Genomic DNA, 25020 nt, shown 5'->3' with positions numbered 1-25020 from the left:
TTTTTTTTTTTTTTTTTTTTTTACATAAGATACAGGACATTTGGGGGTGCAAACTTTTTTTTTTTCCCTAATTAGTACCCTTGATGTGAAATGGGCACCAGCATTTGTGTCAGTATTGGTTTCATCATCATCATTATTATTACTATTATTATTATTATTATTATTATTATTTTCCCATAGCCCAGTTCAGGGACGCAAAGGTCTTTAAAATTTCTGGACAATCTCTGGTACAATGAAGTGTCTGATAACTGATAAATCCTATGTTGCCGGATACATGTAAAAATTTTCAGAATTGGCATAATCCATTATAGTGACTTCTAGCTTATAAAATTAACAGATACCATGATTTCATTTTTGTTATGTGCTTTGATAACAGAAAATAATTAATTAGCATTTAATGTAGTTAACATATTGTGGTAAAAGCACCATTAGATTTGTTTTTTTGTTTTTTTTTTAAATTTTCCTTCAGTTTTTAAAGGGATACAAGTTTAACAATAAAAAACATAAAAAGCAAAAATAGCTCCCCTTTTTCTTGCAAGGCTGTTTTTTACCCCAATAATTTAGAGTCCTGGGGTGGAAGGACTTGAAAAACAAAAATAGAATTTTCAACAATCTCTATCTTACAAAGATATTTAGCTATCCAATGAAATTGCACTTTACTCAATTCAAAATTCGATTGTTTTGATTGATTCCTGTCAGTTTCTGTCAAAACAGACCATCTTCCCCATTTCCATGTGAATTTTGTGTCATTGTTGAAATTGTTGAAAAAATGTTTTTTTTTTTTTAATGTTAAGTGCAGCATTTCAAAACTTCTAAAAAACTGAATAGTAGTAGTAGTAGTTTGCCATTTTCGGAATTGTTCTGCAACATGAGTGGATTCTCTGTCCTTGCGGGCCATGTTATAAATTTAACTGCTGACTGCTGAACCAAACCAAATTAAAAGAAAAAATAAAAAAGGAACATAATTGCATTTTCATTTTCCAATATGTTACAGAAAAACATTGCCCTTTGACTGTCCCGTAAGTTATATATTGCAGATCTCAGCTACTACAAAAGATTTAGTTCTCCATGTGCCTCCCGACTGTTCAAGGAGGCTCATACCTGTGTGGGTAAATCCATGAAATACTGTGAAACGGCCGGGCTCCGTAAGGAAGTGCGTCACACGGGACGTCAGCGAGCAGGGGTAGTTAGTCCTCTCGCCACCTCACCTAACGCTCACGCCACCACGGAAACACTTCATATGTTACAAAGCCCAACCATTTCCAGCACCATATGAGAAAATTACAACAGTCCCTAAAGTATTAAAAAAAAAAAATCCCAAAAGGTTATGGCCTTTGCTGTTTGACCATAATGCTTGCTGTTTCCATGTACAAGTTGATTTGAATCGGTTTGTCTCCCCTTCCACTGACAGTGAAGTTGTAACCGCGCTGGGTTGAGGATGCGTCCATGTTACAGAGTTGAGAAGGGGTCAGGTGGTCTGTCTGGTGGATGGTGGGACGCTGCGACTTTTATCCCAGGTACCAGGACTGGAAGACAAAAGGAAAAGTGCGATGAAATGTATAATTGCAATCTAGCTTATTTTCCCCTCTGACCATCAAATTGGGATGCAGGTGAGGGACGGAGGAGGGGGATTCACTGGGCAAAGGAAGGACGAGCGGGACAAGGTCCTAAGACACTGGAACTGATTCTGGATCTTAGAAACTAGTCCTTGAAATCTGCCAACATTCTCAGTGTGTCTGACAAAATAAAGTAAGTCTGTCCACTTGAAATACACAGATGGGTTTTGTAGTCTGCTGGAGGAAGTTAGAAGAGGGCAGGGAGGCTTGATCGTGTTCTTTCTCATTGAATCTCAGTGTCTATCGAGCACAAGACCTGGACTAGCTAGCAGGTTCTCAACGAAGAAGAGTCGAATGAATGGGGAATGTCTGAGGGAGAGGTTTCATGTGGCGATGAGTGTCTGCTTTGAGGACTCCATGCACCTTTTAGATGGGATGAAGTCACTACAGATGTTACTGTGATAGTCTCTTCAGAAGGACAGAGAACAAGAATGATAGAACAACCTGTGAAGGTCAAGTGGGGCAGGCACTTTCTGGGTGACATGGGGCAAATCACAGCAGTTCTTACCCTCAATTTCCTTACATGTGCATGCAGTAGATCTGGTGATACCAAACACTTCTTTCTGCTCAATATTTCTCAAGCAACATTTTTAAATGTGACACATAATAATTAAGTGGTATCAGGATTGCACCGTGGTTTCCAACAGGGGAACAGTGGGGCTCTCATTCATGCTTTTGTTTATTTGACATTTGTTTAGCATCTTCCAGACACCTGCTGAGTCTCTACCTGTTGCTTTCATAAATCCTTAGGCGACTAGCTTTGAGCAATGGTATGATGATATATTGCTTTACACACTGGTATTTCTTTGTTAGTTAAACACAGTGACCAATTATGGCCTAGTAGCAGAGTCTTACACTGCTACTAAAATGGTGTAAGACAGTTGCCAACTTGTCTCTAAAGATACACCACCAAATTCACCGCCTTTATCGTCACTCACAGAAAACACCCATCAACCTCCAGCAAAAGCAAATGCTTCTGAATTCTGAGTCGACAGTATCAGAAAGGGTTACTTGGGTTGATGCAGTGAGATGAAGGCTCATCTGGGGCCAAGAGATTCAATTAGGTGAAGCAAGGACTCATTTGATCCCTGGGATAAATGGTGAGATGATAGCTACATGAAGGTGGGTATAAGATTTCCTGGTCACACAAGCTACCTTTGATTTTCAGAGGAGCTAAAAAAACCTAAGCCTAAACCAAAAAACTCCTCATCCTGTATACTTTTAGATGTTATTCTTTGACCACATGCTCTGAGGAGCACAATAAGGCCTCTTGTGTCCTGAAAGGAAATCATCCTGGCAAATACACACGGCCTAAATCTAACTGGACAAAAGACAGGACAGGGGGAGAGAGAGAAGAGGAGAGGCGAACCCCAGTTGTACTTTTAGCAGCCCTCTGCTAATGGATGCCCCTGATCCACCTGAGGACAGAATTCTCTCCTTAACAACAATTTCAAACTTTGGTGATGGCGAATAATGCTTACGATCTATGCTCACACACTCTGTAAGTCAGTTGTGAAATTCCAGACTGCTTAAATCCGATACCACGTAGTAGCAGAAGCAAACACGGGACCCAGTGAGTCAGCAGAGGGAGCAGTTTTCCATCCCACAGTTTCTGGACACAACCTCAGCGCACCACAAAAATCTGCAGTGCCTCTGCACTTTTCTTAAAAAACGAAGCAGAAAAAAAAAGTTTCTTCACACATCTTACTATTCAGTGTGTGCCTTGCCGACAAGGTTACCCCAGTGCAGTTCTGTAATCCTTCACTGAAATAGGCTTTATTGATTGCTCTGGTCTATTGTTCTCTTTTCAAGTCCCCCAAGTTCAAGTTCATCCTGGTGTTACATCATGTCTGGTTGCTAACAGCAACCAGACAGACCCAGACGTGACTATCATTAGCAAGAAACCCTCCGCTCTCCTCCCACCAACCTTCCAGTGGCTCTGACGTAGCAGGCCCACTGCAAACACATTGAAGTATTTATTCTGCCTAATTTATGACCTACACAGCAAGCAAGACCCCCACTCCAAAAACCAACACTGTTGTATGTTTAATTAATCTGTCTTTCTCTGGCACTTGGGAAAGTTAGACAAAGGACTAATTATTGTGTTTCACTCTCCACACTTTTCTTTTAGGGGGTGAGTCTTTGCATGGGAAAGAAAACTACAAGCCCCTGCATGGGGGTGTGGGGGGGGGCTACCCCACCCCTGCCCCTTTCTCTTTTTGCCCTATTGACATTTCATGAAATACTTTAGCTGCTTAAGGGAATTAGAAAAAAAATGCGATGTGAATGTTACTCCTTCTGAGTTGGTATTCAGTAACACAAATCAACTCATGACATGTTTAAATTTAAATGCTAACCACACACTCTCAGAGTTACTTTAAAGGTTAGTTTTTAATCAATAGAAGTTGCTGACTCTGGGTTTTTGAGTTGCGCACTGCAGCTCTCGGGCTTTTGTCTAACGTTAAAGCTTTCAAACTTTTTTTTCCTTGAGATGATTTTAGCAATGATTTGCAGACACAGAAGGCTATTGTGCTTTGACCAGCAACATGTCAATAGAGGGGCAGTTGCCCTGTGGTGGGGTGTCAATATGACTCCTGAAGGCATGGGTTGGGGGTCTTTAATAACCCGTGAAAAAAACTTAATTAACCCTTTCAGGCCCAAACCAAAACCTATTCTTAAACTTTTTCACTCCTGTAATTTGACCATTAGTACTTATTTCAACATCACACTAATCTTCATGACAATTAACCCAGATACTTGACCAAAGCTTTCCCGAATGGGAAGTCAGTGGGTTAGGGGAACCACACAGGGAAATTTTTTTTTTTTTTAACAAGGTGGCTTTGATTAAATCATTTATTTGCAGAGATAGCAGATAAACAGTTATAATGGTTTTTAAAAATTCATCACTTTGCTGAATTTCCTCATGATCAGCTTGTAGCTAAATGACATAAATGATACTGTTCAGATGGGTGAGACAGTGGCAAATGTATAAGCCATGGCATTTCAGTAAACATCCATGGCCTGCTAGTAACAGCAATGGGCAAGATGCTGCTTGGATAAGCCCACTTTTCTCTTATGATGTTTTCTTATCGCATGTATTATGCAAGCAGTGCAAGAGTCTAACATCACTTAAAGAAGGATTCTGAACATCTTCTAGGTTCACACAAGAAAAATACGAAAGAAATCTGAAACTGTGAAGTTGCCAGGGTCAAGCAGCAAGTCACTATGAAAATGTTGCCACATTAAACAAAAGTCATTTATGGACAGTCAAAGAATTGTCTTCAGACATGTACTGACATAAAGTTACATTTCATATGGTTTCTGCCTTCAGACTTTATAGCCCCTTAATCTAACCTCCTGTAGCCAGATGGACTACAAAGGAATCTCTGTCCCTTATCTGCAGTAAGTTCCAATATTACAATACAATATAGAATGATGTTATCTTGATACATTTACATTAAGGAAGTAAACACAGAGCTTTGATCTATTTTTTCCTCAGGAACTTTCAGCTCTAGTTGTTTTGGAGGTCCATAAATCCACACTCCCACAAAGGCTCTATTTAAGTGAAGTGACTCTGTTACATTCACAATTTCTATAGTTTGGGATGTGCTGGGGGTTTGGGGGGGGTTTGGGGGGGTAGAAGGAGGGTAATTGTCCTCCTCCAGTGTTCAAGGTGAAACATCAAAAGAAATCTGCAGTCCAGGACCAGAGCTCAGCTTTCCTTTTCTCCAGTCAAATGAAGAAGTAATCTCATCAGGTTGGAAAGTGCTGACTAAGGATTTAATAAAGTGCCTGCAGATGTGGCGTCTCTAAGGTATTCAACTCATGTAATGCAAAACAGCTCCACACTGAATGTGCTTATAAAATTTCATTTAACCATTGCAGCGCGACTTTTCCCCTGACTGTTCTCTAAGGAGTTTTATCACACTTCCTGCACCTTAATTTACAGCTCCATGAAAGTTTGAACCCCATTCTGCCAAGATTCTGGAATACTCACAGTAGTCAGGTTTTATGAACCATAAATAATACTATCCGGCTGCATCCTAAACAGGAAGCCTGAAATGACAGCGGTCTTGACAATGGTAGTCTCTTTCCTTTTTTAGGCCTCATGGAGCGCAAAAAGGAAACTGAGGCCACTTAACATTTGATCACGAGGTTGCAGAAGGTATGGTTGAGGAAGACTCCAACTCCTTAGTAACAGTGAACATTCTACTGCACATAACGAGTTTTTAAAAGGCCTTTTATATACTCTTTTCACTAGGAAGGCAGGATGTATATTTTAGCAACAAAAGGAAATACAGTCTGTTGGAGATAGCAATATTTTACCTTAATCAAGGGAAAAAAAAAAAAGGAGAGGGGGTGAGAATGGAGTGGGGAGGGCAGAACAGACTGTGACGCAGCAGAATCTGTTTTTCAGATTTAAAAGTTAAACAAAAGGCCTCAAGGGCAAAGTTGAACAGTGCGGAAGGAGGTTGTTAATGTGGAATCCAGAACTGGGTGTGACACTTTGCTTTCTTCTCCAGGCAAGGTGGGTTATTTAAGGACAGGCACACACATAAAACAGTAACATGCCATGACAGGGCCTCAGCCCCCGGCTGCCCAGCGGGTCTGACTCTCTCTTAGCCCGCAAAGGGGACACTGCCACCCCGCAAGACGGTGATCACCGCTTTGACTTCCTCACCCGTTCAGCCCAAATGAGCTGTCTTTAGCACATCAGCCAAAAGCTTGGTAGGTTCTCTTGCCCATCTAATACAGTGGAAATGGGCTGGGCCGCTGTATACTAGCTTCTCGCAATAGTGTACACAGTTGACAGCCTTTCTTGACTCAGTCAGGGGTCCACTATGTGCGAGGGGCTACGTAGGCCAGCCTCTGGGAAGACAAGTATAACAAACAGGGTTCCTGCTCCTCAGGAGTTATCATCATGCAGGAAGGAGCACTGGATTGTAGATTTCCGTGCCTTTCAAGATACAGGGGAGTTTGCTTTTCTCACAGTAGGATCTTTATGAACTGATGTTGTCTGGTTGAGAAAAAGGAGCCAAAGTCTCAGGGATGCAGGATGAAGCCCCGCTTTTTCCACTTACTAGCTGTGTGACATCAAGTTCGCAGGTCTCAGTCTTGGGGCCCCTTAGAGGGCTACTGTGAGGACCATTTTGCGTTGCGTAAGAGGAGAGTAGAAGAGGTTTCTTCTGACATAGGTGACATGCTGAACACAGGTGTCAGTTATTGGCATTGCCAGCCCCGGGCTTTGATCTCTTCAGTCATTTTTCTTGTCTGATTTTCTTAATTAAAGAAAAGTCTGTTTTCAATAATGCTAAACCAAGACTTGTTTATGGCACAGGAAACTATTAAAACGTTCATGGGCTGTGACTAGCTCTCCTTACCTTTGTGGCCTTATCTTTTTAGTACTTGTGCTCAACACTTGAGCCATGTTCAACTTCTTCCAGATCCCCCAAAGCCAAATGCTTTTTCCCTGCTGGGTGTTGGCACAGGCTATGCCCCTCTCCTTGGCTTTGCTAAAGCTTTCTGTTCCTTGTGGTCTCTTCTGAGGGGAGTTTCTCTGGATCTCTAACCTCTGGGTTTACCTCTCTCATGGTCACTGAACTGCAATCACCTGTTTTTTCCACCAACAAAAACTATCTTCAGTGTACCATCCCTAGTGTTCCTCCCAATCCTGGCACAGAGCAGAGCAGGGACTTAATAAATACTGTGGAAGGAAAGGAGGAAGGAAGGAATGAAGGAAGGGAGTTGTCTCCAAGGTCCCCAAAGTCTAGTATCAGTTACACCAACAAGGTATTTAGATGGATGTCTCCTAGTTTGGCTGTACCCCATGCATACTCATGCCACACCTCAATTCCCTCCAATGAGAGGAGACAGAGAGGTTTGCACAAGTGCCCCCAGCAGTTCTGAGTGAAGAGCTGTTGCAACAGGGCCAACTGTGGCCAACTGCGTCAGAAGCATGTGCAATAGTTTTGTAACATGGACGGCTGCCTACTTACTACAAGCGCAGAAGAGTTGTCCAAACCACTGCTCCCTGGAGAGTGACCATGCAGCTCTCAGCCAAGACCTCCGTTTGGTTCAAACCTCAAGACTGGAAAACACTCATCTTTTTACCCAACAAGCCATCCAGCACCTCCATACCTTGAGAGTATGTAGGAAATCCAATTATTCAGAATCTTTCACCTTATCCCAACTTGCCCTAATGCCTGCCTCACCATCAAGTAAAAAAAAAATATATATATATATATAGTTGGTTTCCCTTTACATTTACATCAAGAAATCTTTACCTCACAAACCCAATGACATCTGAAATAAAAACTTCATGTTGTTTCATTCCCATCTGCAGGCTCCACGGTGTGCCCTATGATCCCTGTAAGAGCTGGGATGTTGGGGGCCAGTAAACAGGACCTCATCGTTTAATTAGTAGACCACCATGGGCTAATTAGAGGCAAGTTCCTTAGCAACTCTGGGCCTCAGTTTTAGATTCCATGAAATGGACATATCACTTAGCTCTTCTGGGGATTAAATGAGCCAGTGGCTGGGGAGCCATAAGCACAGGGGACTAGAAAACCAGGCTCCTCAGACCACAACACATGTGTCAACCTGAGGCCTGTGGGAGACCTTAAGAGGCACAGCTCCCTTAGAAAATAATCACTCAACAAGGAGGTTTTCTCTTACTGAATGATATAATTTCTTAGTTAATAGTAGCAGCTATGTCACTTCCATTTTCCCACTTGCAAGAGAAAGTTCTTGAGAAAATAAAAATCTGTCTTTAATTGCAGTATTAAAATCAGAGCGGTGAAACCAACAACACAAAAGGAATTGGCTCAAGTTTATGAAAGGCATTTGGGCCCTTGCTTTGCAAGGCTAAACTGCAAGCCTTGGAAGTTGGGGGTGAGGGGGAGGGGGGGGAGTCGTCAGGCAACCAAGTGGGACAGAAACAATCCTATTTTGGTTTTTGTTAGCGAATGGCATACTACATAGATCAGAGACTTCTTATAAAATACAAACCCCCACTGTACACAAAGCACAGGAAAATGTGAGGAAAAAAGGGAAAAACTAAAAGCAGCTTAGGGTGTGTTAACGCTGCTATTCTGTCAGCTTAAAGAGTATTTTATGCTTGATCAACAGCTCTTTTTTATTGTGCTTTTCTTTCATTCATTCAAGACATCAAAGCCGGGCATCACCAGTGTACCTGCCCTTCTGGAGCCGCTTGTGAGGGGGTTCTAATGAAGCACGACTCTGGGAGCCGGAGACCCCCGTGGACATGGCAGTTCAAAGGGAATATTTCAACAATGATTACATTTTGTAAATCTTTTTATGAAAGAGACAGCTTATTTCCTGCTTTTTCATGAAAAATAGATTCTATCCCTTAAAGTAAGCCCGCGCCACAGAAGCTGCTTGAGATCTGAGTTGCAACGCAGAGATTATGGGTACAGCGACCCTATGAAACCTCCAGAGTTCCTGTGTGTTTGGCCCGGTGGCACTGCCAGGTTTCCCCCGACAGCACACTGGCTGGTTGCATGGCGGAAGAGGCAGTGATGATGCCGTTTATTTTTCTGCGTGGGCCGGTGTTTACGATTTTCTCTTTTTTTATTTTTTGATTCCACGAAGTCCGGCCAAATTTCAGAAGCGGCAGGCAACCCCTTCTCTCACCCAAAAGCAAGAAGCAAGCTTCTAGTGACAGTTTCATTAAATGCTGTGTTTTAAGGCCTTCACGTGGGACAAATCTTTTTCCATATGGGAAGTTAGCTATAAAAAAATCCGGTTCTGGCTTGAAGACACAATACTGGCTTTATTATCGGCTAATGTCTGCCCCAAAGGCAAAAATTGGAGGCAGCCTAGCCCTTTGTAATTTTTGATTTTCAACAGTAAAATAATCTTACGCTAGCCTTTCCTTTTTTTCTTTCTTTGGCAGCGGGGAGTTGAGAGGAGTGGGCAAAGAAGAGACTGATTTCCTGGGCGGCTTGAAATGAAAAAAAAAAAAAAAAAAGGATGTTTTCTACACATCTGATTCCAATTTTAATTAAATGCCTGTTGTCTAACAAGTGCAGACGGTCACACTTGGGGCTGGCCCACTGGTGGCCCAGGGAAGTAACCTTTCTTGTTTAAAAAGAGAGGCGTGGGAGCAGAGGTTGGAGCTCAGCAGAGCATGGCCACATTATAATAATCATTCCACTGAGTGATCCCCTACTCTTGTTCTCGCCCCAGAGCTGAAAAGCTCTTCCCCAACATGACTCAGGTTCACAGCAAACCTATCATGTAGATTGAATGCATGGATTGCACCGGTAGATAAAGCCTACATTAACATGAAAAGTCCAGTTAGTTCAAAAATCCCCCTAGAGACATCCTGCAATAGAATGATAGAAGATCTGGTGCTTTGCCAGAAATGAATTCCCAAACTAACCTTGTCAGCCAAGGAGCCTTTTAGGCCCTGGGTGGTTTCTGTACCTTTGGGCTTCCCACCCCAGATGGGGTCCCCTTGAATGGCACTGAGCTCAGGTCTTTGCTTCTCCTCTCTTTGATCCTCCTCTGTTCACTGCCCCAGCTCCTTCGTCTGGTCTGTTCTGGTTCCATTTCCTGCCTTCTCCCAGCCCTCATGGATCTCCCTCTCTCCACCTGTGTTTGAGCCCCCGCCTACCCCAGGAACTTGGGCAGACCTCTAGTCCCTCAAAGACTCCACAAACTGACAGTCCTTCCTACTCCTTTCACCGGATTAAGAAAGGAAGTGAAGGAGAACATGCACTCAACTGCAACCTCAACCACCCGCTTAACAGCTGGAATGGAGGCCTCTGTAGTGAGCCAAAGAAATGAGGTTAGAGGCAGAACTTGGACACAATGTGGAGGAAGTTGCAGCACTAGTTCTCAGATTCATGGGAACAGACTGAGAACATAGGGAGATGCAGCCCCGGCACGTGAGTCAGGGTCCTGGTTCAAGTCCAGGCTCGGTCACGGCTGCTGTGGGAACCAAGTACCCAGGAGGCTGCCCCAATTATACTACAAAGAACCTACTCCCAGACTTCCTCTACCTTCTGGGAACACCTGCTTTTAGATTTTACAAGTCCCAGGGCTCATCTTTTCCTCATTATCAGTATAGATGTGATATTGGCTGGGGTGAAACTCTTCTCATTCCTCACTGAGGTTAGCGTGAGCTTGACCATGGAAAAGTCAGAGACCTAAACTCTAGTAAGTGTGACTTCAGGGATTCAACTTATCTGTAAAACGGGCCTCAGTGTACCAAGGAAACAACAAAGAAAAAGATAAAACTCTGAAACACTGGCCTAATTGATTATGCAATACTACCGAGAGTGAAAGCAGGTGGTGGCAGGAGGCACGCATGTAACCCAGGTGGTATGGGTGGGGTCAGGGTCTCATCTGAGTTCACTACCCCGGATAAAGAAGGACGGGTTTCTCTGAGCCCAGTCAGAACTCAATGTGACATTCCCAAAAGTGCAAGCCAGGGATAAGGGAACAAAGCTTCCCTCCTGCTTCTGAAAATGTGGTAGGATTTAGGGTTTTACTGCAACAAAACTTGTCTTTGTTAAGATGTGATTTGCAAAACCGACCCACATGGGGGAGTTGGCAGTCTCAAATGACAGTATTTTTTTTTTTTAATGTTGAAACAGCAAATGCTTTTTATGTCAGATTATTTCATTCTACATTTGTAGATTAAATGTATAACTAAGTAAAGTATTCATTACTATAAAACAACATGCTTCCAGGGGAGGAGAGTGGGAAGTTTCTCAGTAGGGTTGAAGAGGTGAATGGTGCTCATAGGCGGTCACCCTAGCCTTAACAGTCTAGGGTAAGGGTCTTATCTTCAAAGATTTAGACGTGCACATAATATTCATGATCAACAGAGCTACTTGGTGTCCTCTCAGGCACCCATGGCTTCATGGAGAAAGATATTACTCCAACACAGGATGTTTAATTCATTTTTACCCTTTTAGTAATAGCTTAAGAGATGGTGAAGATCTCATTAGTAAGATGACTGAAGGAAGAATTAAGAACGTGTTTTATAAAATCACTCATGCCAGCAAGATCCCTTACATTGTTTTCAGATAAATTTTACTTGATAGTGTTATTCCAGTAGTATAGACTTAGGAACAAACTCAGAACTAACAGACAGAGTTAGCTGGAACTGTAAAAAGAGTTACACACCTCTAGTTTCCCTGGATTTTAATGCAACCAACTACATATTGGAGGATTCTCAAGTTTTTTTTGGCTCCTAAAATATCCTTTACTCTTGTTTTATCACCATATGAACAGTAGATCTTATTGTTCATTTTGCAAGAATGGTGGTAAGTTTTAATGGTACATAGTAAGTTTCATACTGATTCTGTAATCTCAAAAACCTTACAGAAGGTGGATCAATGAAACAACAACAACAACAACAACTATACTTAGGTGTTTTTTTCTCTTTTAATGAAGGGCATATTCTAAACTGTATATGGCCTCTGTTCTACTCTGTGTTGTTCTCCAGGAACATTTATGAGTTCAAGTTCAGGTTTAGACTAAATGAAACACTCCTCAGGAGTTTATAACTGAGACTCATTTACATGTGCTCCCTCTGAACTCTGCGGGCCTCAGTGTGCTAGTTTCCAAGGCTTAGTGGAGGAATGTTTCACAATTGGAATCTGTACTGCTTTCTCAGGCATTTCAGATTCAGAGATTGGGTAGCACCAAGCTTTAGTTAGTATTAAAAGTTTCCTCAGGTCTACTATAAAGTCAAAGAGGGAAAGAAAGTCAATGCAGGGGTCAAGAGAACTATATCTTATTACTTTTCCCTACAAAGCTTTAGAGTCCACTTAACAAGCAAGTAACAGATTCTAAATGTATGTTCTAGAATTCCATAGCCATGGTTTTGCATTTCTCTGCAATCATTTTCAGTTCTTTATGGACATGGCCATGAGTATTTATTCTCTTCAAATATAAAAACTGGGATTTGTTTAAATTGTTTTGTTGCCTAGGAAATGCAGTTTTAAGTGTGATGAAGATAAATGTCCCCAACCCAGAAGGGACACCCTATTATGTTTACAAAAAAAACCTAAGGGATTTTTCAGGTCAAAAGGATCTTGGGGATTTTCCAGCCAACTGACTGGACAACCAAAAGGAAGTGGAAAAATTCTTAGAAATATACAACTTACCAAAAGTGGATCAGGAAGAAACAGAAAATATGAACAGACCAGTTATTAGTATGACCATTAAATCAGTAATCAGAAATCTCCTGATGAAGAAAAGCTGAAGACCAGATAATTTCTTTGGTGAATTTCATGAAATAAAGAATTAGCAGCAACCCATCTTAAACAATTCCAAAAAATCAAAGAAGAGGGAGACCTCCCCAAGTTACTTTCATGAGGCCAGCATTATCTTGATACCAAAACCAGAAAAGGACACTGCTAGAAAAGAAAACTTTAGATTGATATCCCTATTGTAAACAGATGCAAAAATTCTCAATAAAATATTTGCAAATCAGACTCAGGAGCAAAAGAATAATTTGCCATGATCAAGTATGTTTACCCCTAGGGTGCAAGGATGGTTCAACATACACAAATCAACCAATATGATTTTCATCAAGAGAATGAAAGAAACAAATCACATCTACTCATAAAGCTCCTAACAAACTATGCATAGAATGAACATAACAGAGTAAAGACCAGATATTACATACCCAACATTAACATACTCAATAGTGAAAGGCTAAACCATTTCCTCTAAGATCAGGAACAAGATATGGTAGCCCACTCCCTCCATTCCATCATAGTACAGGAAGTCCCAGTTGGAGTAGTCAGGCAAGAAAAAGAAATAAATGGTGTCAAAGTTAGAAAGGAAGAGGTAAAATATCTTCATTTACAAATTATATGATCTTCCATATAGAAAACTGTTAGAACTCATCAATGAATTCAATAAAGTTGTAGAATACAAAATTAACATATAAAAAGGAGTAGCATTTCTATAACATAACATTGGGTTTTCTGAAAAAAAAAATTGATTCCATTTATAACAGCATCAAACAATAAAACATCTAGGAAAAAATTTAACTCAGAAGGCAAAAAATCTCTAGTTTGAAAATTATAAGACATTAAAAGAAGACACAAATAAATGGAAAAAATACGCATTTATAAACAGAAAATGTTTATGGATTAGAAGAATTAATATTGTTAAAATGTCAGTATTACCAAAAAACACCTATAGATTCAAAGCCATTCATATATGCATTTTAATGGCATTATTTATAGAAGTGGGAAAAACACTCCTAAAATTTATATGGCACAAGAAAAGACCCCAAATAGCCAAAGAACTCCTCAAAAAGGAGGGGAAAAAAGTAGGCATAACATTTTTTTTTATTTCAAGCAATAACGGTACAGTCATCAAGGCAGTGTGGTACCATCATATATGCAGAAGAATACACCAGTGGATCAGAATCGAGAGACTGGAAATAAAGCCAAGCATATATGGACTATTAATATTTGATAAAGCAGCTAAGAATACTCAATGGAGAAAAGACAGCCTTTCCAATAAATGGTGCTAGAGTAACTGGATATTCACATGTAGGAGAATGAAACTGTACCCATATCTTATACCACTCACAATGAACTTAAAATGAATTAAAGACTTAAATATAAGACCTGAAATCATGAAACTACTAGAGGAAAACAAAGGAGTACAGCTCCTTCACATGGATCTTGGTAATTACTTTTCGGATATGACACATAAACCAGAAACAACAAAAGAAAAAATAAACAAGTGGTATGACACCAAGTGAAAAGCTTCTTCATAGCAAAAGGAGTCATCAACAAAGTGAAAAGATGATCTATGGAATGGGATAAAAAACTGCAGATCACACATCTCAACTCAATAGGAAATGCCAATTAAAAAGAGGACAAAATCGGGCCCTCCCTGGTGGCGCAGCGGGTTAAAGCACTGCACTGAGAAGCTAAAGCCACTTCCGCATGAGTGCAATCCCCGCCTGCCCGGGAGGAGATCCACATGGCGTGGCAGACCTCTCCTGGCCCGCCCGCTGCTCCCCTCAGCAGCATACTTCGTCAATCTGCCTGTTCTGTACCCCACTCTGTCTCTGGTGAATCCTCTCACCCTCCACATCTCTGGCCTGTACCCCAGTTCTGTACGAATAAATAAATAAATCTTTAAAAAAAAAAAGAGGACAAAATATTTGAGCAGCTATTTCTTTAAAGAAGAAGGGAACAGGTGCAAGAAAAGATGTTGAGTACCAATAGTCATTAGGAAATGTAAATTAAAATCGCAATGAAATATCACCTTACATGTGTGAGAATGGCCATCACCAAAAAGATAATCCATCTCCCCTCCCAGATCATTTCTTCTCTGAACTGTCCCCTGTCCTCCATAGCAGCACTTAGTTTTGAACTGTTTATTTGATTCTCCAGTGTCACTTCCCCAGGGAAGCAGGCGCTGTCATGGGTATGGAGAAAATGGAACTCTTGTGTACTAACCTTGTCATTGTAAATTGGTACAGCCTCTATGGTAAAGGATCCTCAAAAAATTAAAACTGTAACTACCATATAACCCATGAATTCCAATTTGGAGGATATGTAAAAGGTAGACAAAAACACTACTGCAAAAAGGTATCTGTACCCTTATGGTTGTAGCAGCAATATTTACAACATCCAAGAATTGAAATAACTTGTGTCCATCGATGGATGAATGGATAAAGACGGCGAGGACCTTGAGGTGGTATCTCATTGTGGTTTTGATTTGAGTTTCCCTGATGATAAGTGGTGTTGAGTATTTTTCATATACTTGTTGGCCTTTTGATTTCTACTAATATTATTTTTTATCCTTTTCTGATGTGGGAAAATATCATCTTCATATGCTAGCTCATGATCCCTCCTTGGTTTAGACAGTCATACCATAACAGCAGGGTATGCTGGCTACCTACCCTTTTTCTCTCAGTCCCTCAAACTCAGCCTAGCTCAAATGCTGAAAAAAATTACCGATTTTCTAAGACCAAATTAAATGTGAGTGGTGCGCTTCCAAGTTAAATCCTTTGCTATAAAAATAGGAAGTTCCTTTTATTGGATAAGGATACATATAAAAGAAGAATCTGCAGAAATAAATGATACACAAATGGTTTCTTTTGGGGAGGAAGTTTACTTATGGCAGTGCAGAGAAATTGGGGTTCAAAACCTTTGGAATTTCTCTTTCTTCAGCCAGGAATGATTAGTGAAGTTGCAGAATGATGATAATTTGTGTCTGAGATAACTTCCACATTAGTTAGTCAGCCCCAAATGACTGAGAATTCTTATTCTTCCTTTTATCTAGTTTTTGTTTTCAGCTCTCTTTTTCATAAATACTTTTCAAATTTGGACTCATTCTTCACTGCCTTTTAGACCGCTCCATTAAGGGTTGCCATAGGGAACAAATTAAACATTACGACACATGTTACTTTTAATATTTCTTTAGCAACTGGCAAAATGGTGGATGGGAGGCATCTGAAACTCTTAAGTGGTTTGCAAGTTTTCCTGAGGAACTGGCTTAGCCATGTGGATCTTAGTTATTTTAAAGACAAAATAACTTGCTATTTCCCTTGATAGATGAATGTTCAAATATACACCTGTTAACAGGTGGGTAGGTAGAGGCAGATCTCATGCTATTAGATTCATGCTGACTTTAGGGGTAATTAAGTAGTCTCCTCCTTCCACAATTTTCTTTAAGAAACAGAGGGCACCAACTTTGGAAACATGTTCACCTGGTGTAGGTGAGTGGAAGGTGTAGGATGAAGAGTGCAAGCAATTTCCTGGAAGCAAATTGGGCACTTGGAAAAGCTGCCTCTCCCTCTCCCCATACCCACCCCCATCCTGTGAGTCATTCAATGGCTGGAAACCCTCAACTTGCTCTGGAGCTTCATTCTGTGTCTGGTTCCTATTCAAAGCAAGCAGCCAGTGAGGGGGGCAGAGACAGTCCAGATCTGACAACAGTGACCCTGGGGCTGTAGAGCACTAGTGAATTCCAAGAGGAGTTTCATCCAGCAGTGCTCTGTTGACAAAGGTCTTTGTGATGCAAGGCCCAGGGGAAAGAGCCAAGCAAACAGCCTTCCTGGAAGATGGTGGAGATGGGGGAAAGGGGAAGGATGATGTTATTTGGAGGGTGGTGTAAAGAGAATTGGGTACATCTTTAGCCTCTGACAGGAAAAAAAATATTTGGGAAGAGGCCAACTGAGAGATACAGCATGGCCCTAGCTGAATGGTAATGATGTAACAAATAGCAACATTCAGAGCTATCCAGATACCAGAGTGAACAACTGGCAGATCTTAAAATCATTATAAGATGTGAAATTATACCTCTCACTGCTTCATTATCACTATATTTCATAATATTTGTCTAGAAAGACACACAAAGCCTATCAGGTTAAATTAATCCTAATGATCAATTTCAGTTTTATTCTAATTAAACAATTTCAATTTAATTAATGCGAGCACAGAAATTAGTCAAAATTACAAATGTAAATGTTGAACTTTAAATCAAAGGTCCTCCCTACTCCCTGCCTCCTGTAGCAGTACTTTAAAGTGTTTGCCTGCGAAAGTAGATGGGGATTTTAACCTTTGTCTGCACCGTGAAGGACAGAAGTTTAAAAAAAAAAAATTGTGCATCAAAAGCTACCCAGGAGCACAGATAGAAGCACAGGTTTAATATCCAACTTTACATACTCCCAAATGCACCCTTCCAACTCCCTGTGCCCTCACTCCTCCCCTGCCCCCCACATCCATACAGACACAACACTAAGTAGCAGTGTCTGCATGGTGAACTTCTGAATTATATGTTTTTGCTTCTTTGGATTCCAATGCAGTTGGGTCAATCTGATGTATATTGGGGCTTTTCTAAAGCAATCTTGTCAATGAGGAAAGATGCACCCATTTTCTAAGCCACATGTTAAACCATCAGTCCCTTCCAGAAGCCCAGAATCTTAGTTCTGCTAAGCCTCTGGTAACTGTGTGGTCTCCCAAGTTGCTTTACATCCCTGGGGTGTGATAATCTTATTTGGAGATGCTACTTTATTAATTTCATATATATGTTATTTAAAAATGGACTTAAAGTCTTATCTGAAAAATGACAGGAGTCTGGAGTAGACAATCTCTAAGGAAATCACCAGCTCCATTACTCTTCATTTCTATAACTTTAGAAAAAACTGTCATCTTAAAGAAAGGACTTGAAAATGGTATGCTGTGTTATGTATCCGAGTCATCCTATAAAGACATTTAAAAAGTCTTCTCTCTTAATAAAAAATCCAAAGTAGATGGAATCAGAACTCCAAAAAAATTGAGGGAGAGAAGAACTTGACAAAATGAATTTTGTTTCTAAAAAGAAGATGGGGGGCCCTCCCTGGTGGCGCAGCAGGTTAAAGCACAGCATTGAGAAGCTAAAGCCACTTCTACATGAGTTCAATTCCCGCCTGCTGCCTGCCCCGGAGGTGACCACATGGTGTGGCAGACCTCTCCTGGCTCGCCCGCTGCTCCCCTCAGCAGTGTACTTCGTAGATCTGCCTGTTCTGCTCCCCATTCTGTCTCTGGTGAAGCCTCTCGCTGCCCCTGAGCCTCTGACCTGTACCCCAGTTCTGTATGCACAAATAAATAAATCTTTAAAAAAAAGAAGATGGGGAGGAAGAACATAAAAACAGGGGAAAAATCTAATAAAAAGAAGTGTGTGCTGCTTTCCTACGATTAAAAACTTGTACAGTGAATCATACTTCATACTAGCCTGTAGTGTCAGATCTCAGTAATGGAAACACATGACATAGTCGAAGGTTCTACAGCTTCTCTAACAATAAACCAGGCACAACATCCTTCTCCTCAAGAAAACCTTCATTTGTGATCCTCCATCCTTACTGGCTTGCCATTGTACATGAGAATTCTTTGATAGCAATCAATCCACTATCAGTGTTTGGGGTCATTATAGGAGAACCACAGAGTCATTTAATAATATAGTTGATTAGTATAATCATCATCATTAAAATCAGTAATGATAGTGGGATTCCCCTCACCTTGGTTAATGGCCATGGACACTTCATCTCTTGCCTGCCAGTGGTAGAAATGGCTTTTGAAATATTAACTAGTGCCCCATGGGAATGACACTTAGCCCATCACATTTAATTTTGACCTTCACTGAACAGCAGGATCCTAATCCCTTGATTTTATAATCTTAACTAGGAAACATTAAAATATGGATTGACTCCAGTTGGCAGGAATCTTTATGTTCTTTTCACTAAAAAAGCTATAAATCCAATGGTTGACCTTTTATTTCCAGGTCAAAAATGACACCCATGTACTCTGGTCTGTTCACATAGGATTTATGTTAGGGTCTACAGGTATAAGCTATGAAAGTTGAACTTTAATGAAATGTCTTTCAAAGATGTGCACTTATCCAAAAATTTCCCACACAAAAAAGTAGCAGATGGCCTTTTAAAAACAGCTATTATATCCTCAGGTACATTGCTGGCCTCAACTCAGTCACCTATTTTTCATGTGTAGTAGGCTCCTTGTGCTGTCATTTTGGGGAGGATACAAATTAGGCTGGTGCTGGAGATAATACTACTTCAGTTCCCAATTTAGATCTCTAAACTAAAAGATTTCTGAAATGTTCTCTTTGCTATCACCGTAATTCATCTATCTCCAGCTGAAAAATGTTCCTCAGCCTATATCACAGAATCAATTGTATCGATGGGAAGCATTCTGTGTTGTCAATCAGGGAAATGTGATTTGATGGGACCCCACAGCAGTGAGGTGAGGGAAAGAATACTAAACCTGCTCAGGTCCACACCCTCAGAGTAAGATCAATGTTGTCCACAATACTCTTCCTGTCACGTGACACCCTGTCACAATTAATAATGTAGAAGGAGCTGATTAACTTAAGTAAAGTGCTCCTTGCTGTGTAAACACATAAAGATCTATGAGGCAAAAAAAGGGGGGTGGTCAGAAAAGAACAAACGTCATTTTTATTTTTCATGTGGACACGGCCTCGCTTTCCATTCTCTTGTAACAATTACTGTACCAGCCACTCTGACAGAGTCAATAAATTGATCTGGGTTCTGGTGCAGCAGCAAAGCAGACTGATCTGATAAACCATTATCTGCACTGGAGAGTGTGGGGCAGAGATGCAATGGGAGGGGCGCAGAGGGGGTAGGGGTGCGCAGAGGGCAAAGTGGAGAAACAAAGGGGAGAAGTAAAAGAGAGCCAGCATTGCTTTAGACAGATAATTAAATTTCTACATGGAACTTCTGGAACAGATAGGCTCATACATGGCAAGCATGCATGTGTGTGTGGATGTTTGCATGCAAGTGTAGAGAAAGTGACAGAAAAAAGCCTTGGACTTGGCTAAAGGATGCAGCCTAAGTAATACCGTATGCACCACTTATTTAAGTCCCTGCGGTATTTCAGTCACTCACACCAATCTGCAATTCAATGAGGATCAGCACCCCATTAGAACTAATCATGTCAGCTGCGTATCTGACAAAATAAACATTCGGAAACTGTGCTCCTAGGTTCATACTTGTTTTTGCACTGGGTTTTCTTTTTTCTTTTCTTTCTCATCCAGCATAAAGTTTAATAGTTTTTTAATATGAAATTATAACATACATAGAAACGTTCTGTATGCATTCCTCAGTGTATTTTCCCTCGCAACCAGAAACTGCAGCTGTTAGCTAAGCTTTAACGTGTTCCTTGGGAGTATGCTAAGTATGTTCTTAATAAATAAATATCATTCCACTCGATAATGAGAGAATTAATGGCACAATTTAGGAAAAAGGATGTGAGGAGATGGGGAAGGGGTAGGGAAGAGACTCAGCTCAGGGGGGAAAATGACCAAATTACCTGTGGGGCTATGGCCATATTAACATTTCTGTGTTTCTACTGACAATCACGGGTCTCTGGACCTCACGACGAATGAGATGCAGCCACTTTACATCTGGTGCTTGCAGAAGTTTAATTTTAAAGTAGAAAAGCAGCAGCATTTGTCAGCCTTCCAAGGACCAGGAAGGGTGCTGGGGGCTTTACATTCAAACCATACTCACTGACAAACTATTTCTTTTAAGTGGAACTCAGGAATTAATATCTAATTTTATAAATGTGACATATGAGGGTTAGAAAGGTTTAAAATTACTCCAAGATCACTGTACTAGTTGCTCATGTCATCATTTCAAAATATCAGCGTTGGAGGCTTAAACAACAGACTTTTTCCCCCCAGCATTTCTGGAAGCTAGGAATCTAAGGTGAAGGTGTCAGCCTACCTGGTCCCTGATGCAGACCCTTTTCATGGCTTGCAGACATCTACCTTCTTACTAAGTTCTCAGATGGCTTACAGCAAGTTCTCTGGTGTCCCTTTTTGTAAGGACACCAATCACATCATGAGCCTCCCACCCTCCCTGAAACCTAATTAACAAATACCATCACTTTGGGGGTGAGGGTTTTAACATATGACTTTAGGGTGGGGAAGCAGTCCATCACAGCCACACATCAAGACAAATCAAAATCATATTTGTCTGTCTTCAAAGCTTATGCTTTCTCCACTACCTTATAATGTGCAAGAGAAGGAGACTTACGAATCATAAGTCTTAATGCTGATGCTAAATGTAAAGTCCCATACTTAATGAGTTTAACCAAACTAGGTTGAAGTTTATTCAAAGGGACCTCACTGTGCCTTCTACCTGCTTTTTACTTCCATAGGATAAAATCCAAATGCCTTTTCATTATATAAAGCTCTGTACTTATTTAGGTAACTAGACCCTGTCTCACTTCTCAGCCTCACTATATGACTGTCATTAACTACTGCTAATTGACAGATAGACCAAATAAGAGAGTTCTGGAGACACATACTGCTGGCCCTTTGCACATGCTGTTCCCTTACCTGCAATGGAACAGTCTCCCCACCAACTATGTTTGTTTCCTTCAAAATAAGCCTATGTAGCACTCTCTAGATATTCTCTAGAATATCTTCTATCAGTTTGTTGTTTTTCCCCAGAGTTAATTACCTGCTCTTTGGACTACTTGTAGAATATACATGCTTACTTTTGCTTATCACATCTTTTTTTTTTTTTTTAAAGATTTATTTATTTGTGCATACAGAACTGGGGTACAGCCAGAGGCTCAGGGGCAGCGAGAGGCTTCACCAGAGACAGAGTGGAGAGCAGAACAGGCAGAGAGACGAAGTACACTGCTGAGGGGAGCAGCGGGCGGATCAGGAGAGGTCTGCCACGCCATGTGGTCACCTCCGGGGCAGGCGGGAATCGAACTCACGCGGAAGCGGCTTTAGATTCTCAGTGCTGTGCTTTAACCTGCTGCGCCACCAGGGAGGGCCACTTATCACATCTTATTGAATGCAGAGAACAGTCTTTCTCCCTAGAAGTCTGTGAGCAATGAACACAGGAATTGGATCATCTATAGTATACCTCCTTTTAGCTAAGTCTGGTGCCCCAAATATAGTAGATGGTTAGTAAATTCTGGTTTTTTGCTCCTCCCTAAGATCAAGTGTGTAGCTACTTGAGGCAACAAGAGCCACATATCAATCCAGTCTTGAAAGGCAGCACAGGGTGCTTCCCACATCATTAAGGCATCACTTTGGGAGCCTGAGGTTGTCTTGTACTGAGAACTTTGTGCCTAGGTTGTTAGCTCCATTATCCCAACACATTCAGACTCTGGGGAGGGAGGTTGTGAGGGTGAGGAACACAGGGCAGGACAGCCTGTCCTAACCTAATGTCTCAGCTCCAAGAGAGGGATCTAGCTTATCACAAGCTCATGTGATTCATTAGTTAATGTGTAAAGCATTTGGAAAGTGAAAAGCCAATTAGAAGTGCTAAGTTATTTCATCTCGGCTCTAAAAGAAGCAATTTGAAGCCTAAGGAAAAATTCTCATGCAAATATTTTGGGGAGGCGTGTGCTGTGGAATGTAACTCAATGAATAGGCTACACTGAAAGACTATATCCCCAAAAGAGAGGCCACTAATAGAATATTCCTTCAACCTTCAGTAAACAAACAAGAAGGTAAGTGAGTGGGTATGAGAAAAGAAGATGCAAAAAATCATTGAGATTCTGGTGAGATCGTTGATAAATCTCACTACAGAGTAGGCTCTGGCCCTGAAACTATGTGTGTTTGTGGAATTTCAAGGTCTTCAACTCATCAGAAGAGCTGAGAAAGTCTACATGGGAAGGGAACCCCTCTCCAAGGAGAAGAGTCCTTATTTAGAATGCAGAAGTGGTCAGAAAAGCAGATTCCTTAGGCATGGGGTTTGTATACAGGGACTTTGTGGGAAGTAAGAGCACCACCTGTCCGGCCTTCTTCCTCAGAGTTCATGTTTCAGAGCTAATCAACTCATTTTCCTGTTCTCTGAACTTTGTTAACTCAAGCTCAGCAAAACCAGGTTCTTTTCTTCTGCAAAGGAAGCACCTGGTTCCAAGTCATAAAAGAGAAATCCAGAACCTATTGCTGACTGATAAACACCTGAGAGGGCACACAGAGGGCACCATTGCACAGAGTTCCCTTACAATTACAACAGCATGTGTCCTCCAACTCGGCCTTTTCAGAGTGTCTGTTTCCCAGGAGAACACTCACCCAGCTCCATGGGAGCTGTCTGTCAAAACTCCAGTACCTCTGCCCAAACCCTGGACTTAGAGGGCTGAAATGACATGATCATTGGACACTCATCCACACACACCACATATATGTCTCCTAGACACGTGAGGAGTGAGTGTGGAGCAAAGGTAGTACAAGAAAACAAACATTAAGAGGTAAAGGGAAAGAAGAGCAACAGCTGGAGTTGAAAAGTACATGAAATGTATTAGGGGATGGGAGAATGGGGTCATGTCAGAGAAGGCCTGCCAATTATTCATCACCTTTCCTTTTGCCAGTTTTTTTTTTTTTTTTTAGGGAGAATCATAATGGATCATGATTTAAGTTAATCAAGATAATACTGTGCTGGCTCTTCTAGCGTCTTTTGCAGCTAAAGAGTAAAGTGTGACCCGTTTTTAGTCAGTGAGCCATAAAGAGGAATTTGCTAACAGGCAGAAGGTGAGTATGGCAGGGTCTTTGCTGCCTTGATATAAGAGGGATAATGGGGTAGGCTATGGGTATGCAATCTGGTGTTGCTGCAGCCATTTTGCCACCAGAGGTGTTGAACAAGGGAATGACAAGACAGCATACTAAGGATGGAGGAGTAGAATGTTAGAAAGAATATGGATTCTTGCTGGCATCATGCAGCAGCTGAAATAATGCCAACAACCACATTTTGACAGACTTCTTGTTATGTGAGAAAAATAATCCTGATTGGCTTAAGTTATACTCAACTGGGTTTTCTTCTATAAAGTAGGTATGATTACATCCTTTCCTTCGAAGGTGAGGAAAGAGAATTTTAAAAGCTAACATCAGATAAATGACCAAGATCACCCAGATAAATGACACAATCAGGTTATGAAAACAGGTCTGATCCCAGGTTAATTCCTGGCTTTTTCTCTGTTCCCCACAAAGGAAATCATACTCTAAGTACTGAATGCATCTTCTTTTGCACCTTGAAGCATCATTAGCAAGACCCATCTAAGGACTGGCCATGATGAGGACAATTCTCAAGTTGATACTATCGTTGTCTGATTTTGTTGTAAGACTCTCCTTAACGGTTAGTCTAACACTGCTTAGTTATTTACTTCAACTCACAGTTTCTTTTTTCAACTTTCCCCCATTTCATCTGTTTCCTTTTCCCCACAATCCCAAGGGCTGATTTAATGAAACCAGACTTTTAGTCTCCTTGCTCTTCCTCCATGAAATCCAACATTCCTGTGAAATCTCCCATTCTTCCTTTCCTTCTCCATTGTCACTGATTTCTTTTTAAGAAGAAGCAAGAAAGGAACCAATATTTATTGAGTACTGGTTTGTACCAGATTCCACACAGGTACCTCACTTCTTTCAACAATACTGCAATTTGTTTCAAACTAAGAAGCTTCTCCAAATCGTTTTGGAGTAAGACAAAACCCAGTCAAACAAAAAGGCTAAAATCAAACGTAGACATGTAGTTAGAAGAGATAGGATCACTGAAGTCCAAGCAGTGATGGAGGAAAATGAGGCCAGTGCCTAAAAGTGAGGTTCCGACTCTGTCCGCAAGGAAAACAGGCTGAGGATGTCTAATCCGTGCTACCAAAATAAAACTTGAAAGACAAAGGTTCTGTTTATTGAACCACTTATTTTAAGAGTGTCTCATAGCCTGTCAGCTAGTCAGCTGCCAAGTATATATGAAGAGAATGTGTCAAGAACTTACAGGTTGGTGTGGGAGCTGGGAGCTGGGCGGGTGCACTCGTGCCCACAGTAGGAGGGAGGCGGGGAAAGCAGATTGCATGAGTAACTCATCCCCCAGAAGTGTTGCTTACTATTCAACACCTACGACTGGAGTGAGAAC

The 25020-nt window shown here is 41.1% G+C and overlaps 1 protein-coding gene across 3 annotated transcripts in view; it reads right to left on the bottom strand.

The window, feature by feature from the left end:
* Window positions 1-18: 18 nt before the first annotated feature.
* The window catches only part of NFIA (nuclear factor I/A), a 349822-nt gene continuing 324820 nt past the window's right edge, over window positions 19-25020 (bottom strand). For 2 of the 3 annotated variants that reach the window (XM_004679057.2, XM_012722388.1), the window contains exon 11: window positions 19-1526. In XM_004679057.2, the coding sequence (XP_004679114.1) occupies window positions 1509-1526 (18 nt within the window). In that variant the 3' untranslated portion in view covers window positions 19-1508. The remainder of the gene's footprint in view (window positions 1527-25020) is intronic. The other variant, XM_004679058.2, reaches the window with a different exon arrangement.

This window comes from Condylura cristata, unplaced genomic scaffold (assembly GCF_000260355.1).
Source record: "Condylura cristata isolate star-nosed mole 26May11 unplaced genomic scaffold, ConCri1.0 scaffold00008, whole genome shotgun sequence".
NCBI lineage: Eukaryota > Metazoa > Chordata > Mammalia > Eulipotyphla > Talpidae > Condylura > Condylura cristata.
The sequence above is the reverse complement of the archived record's forward strand: the minus strand, read 5'-3'. Positions and strand labels throughout refer to the sequence as shown.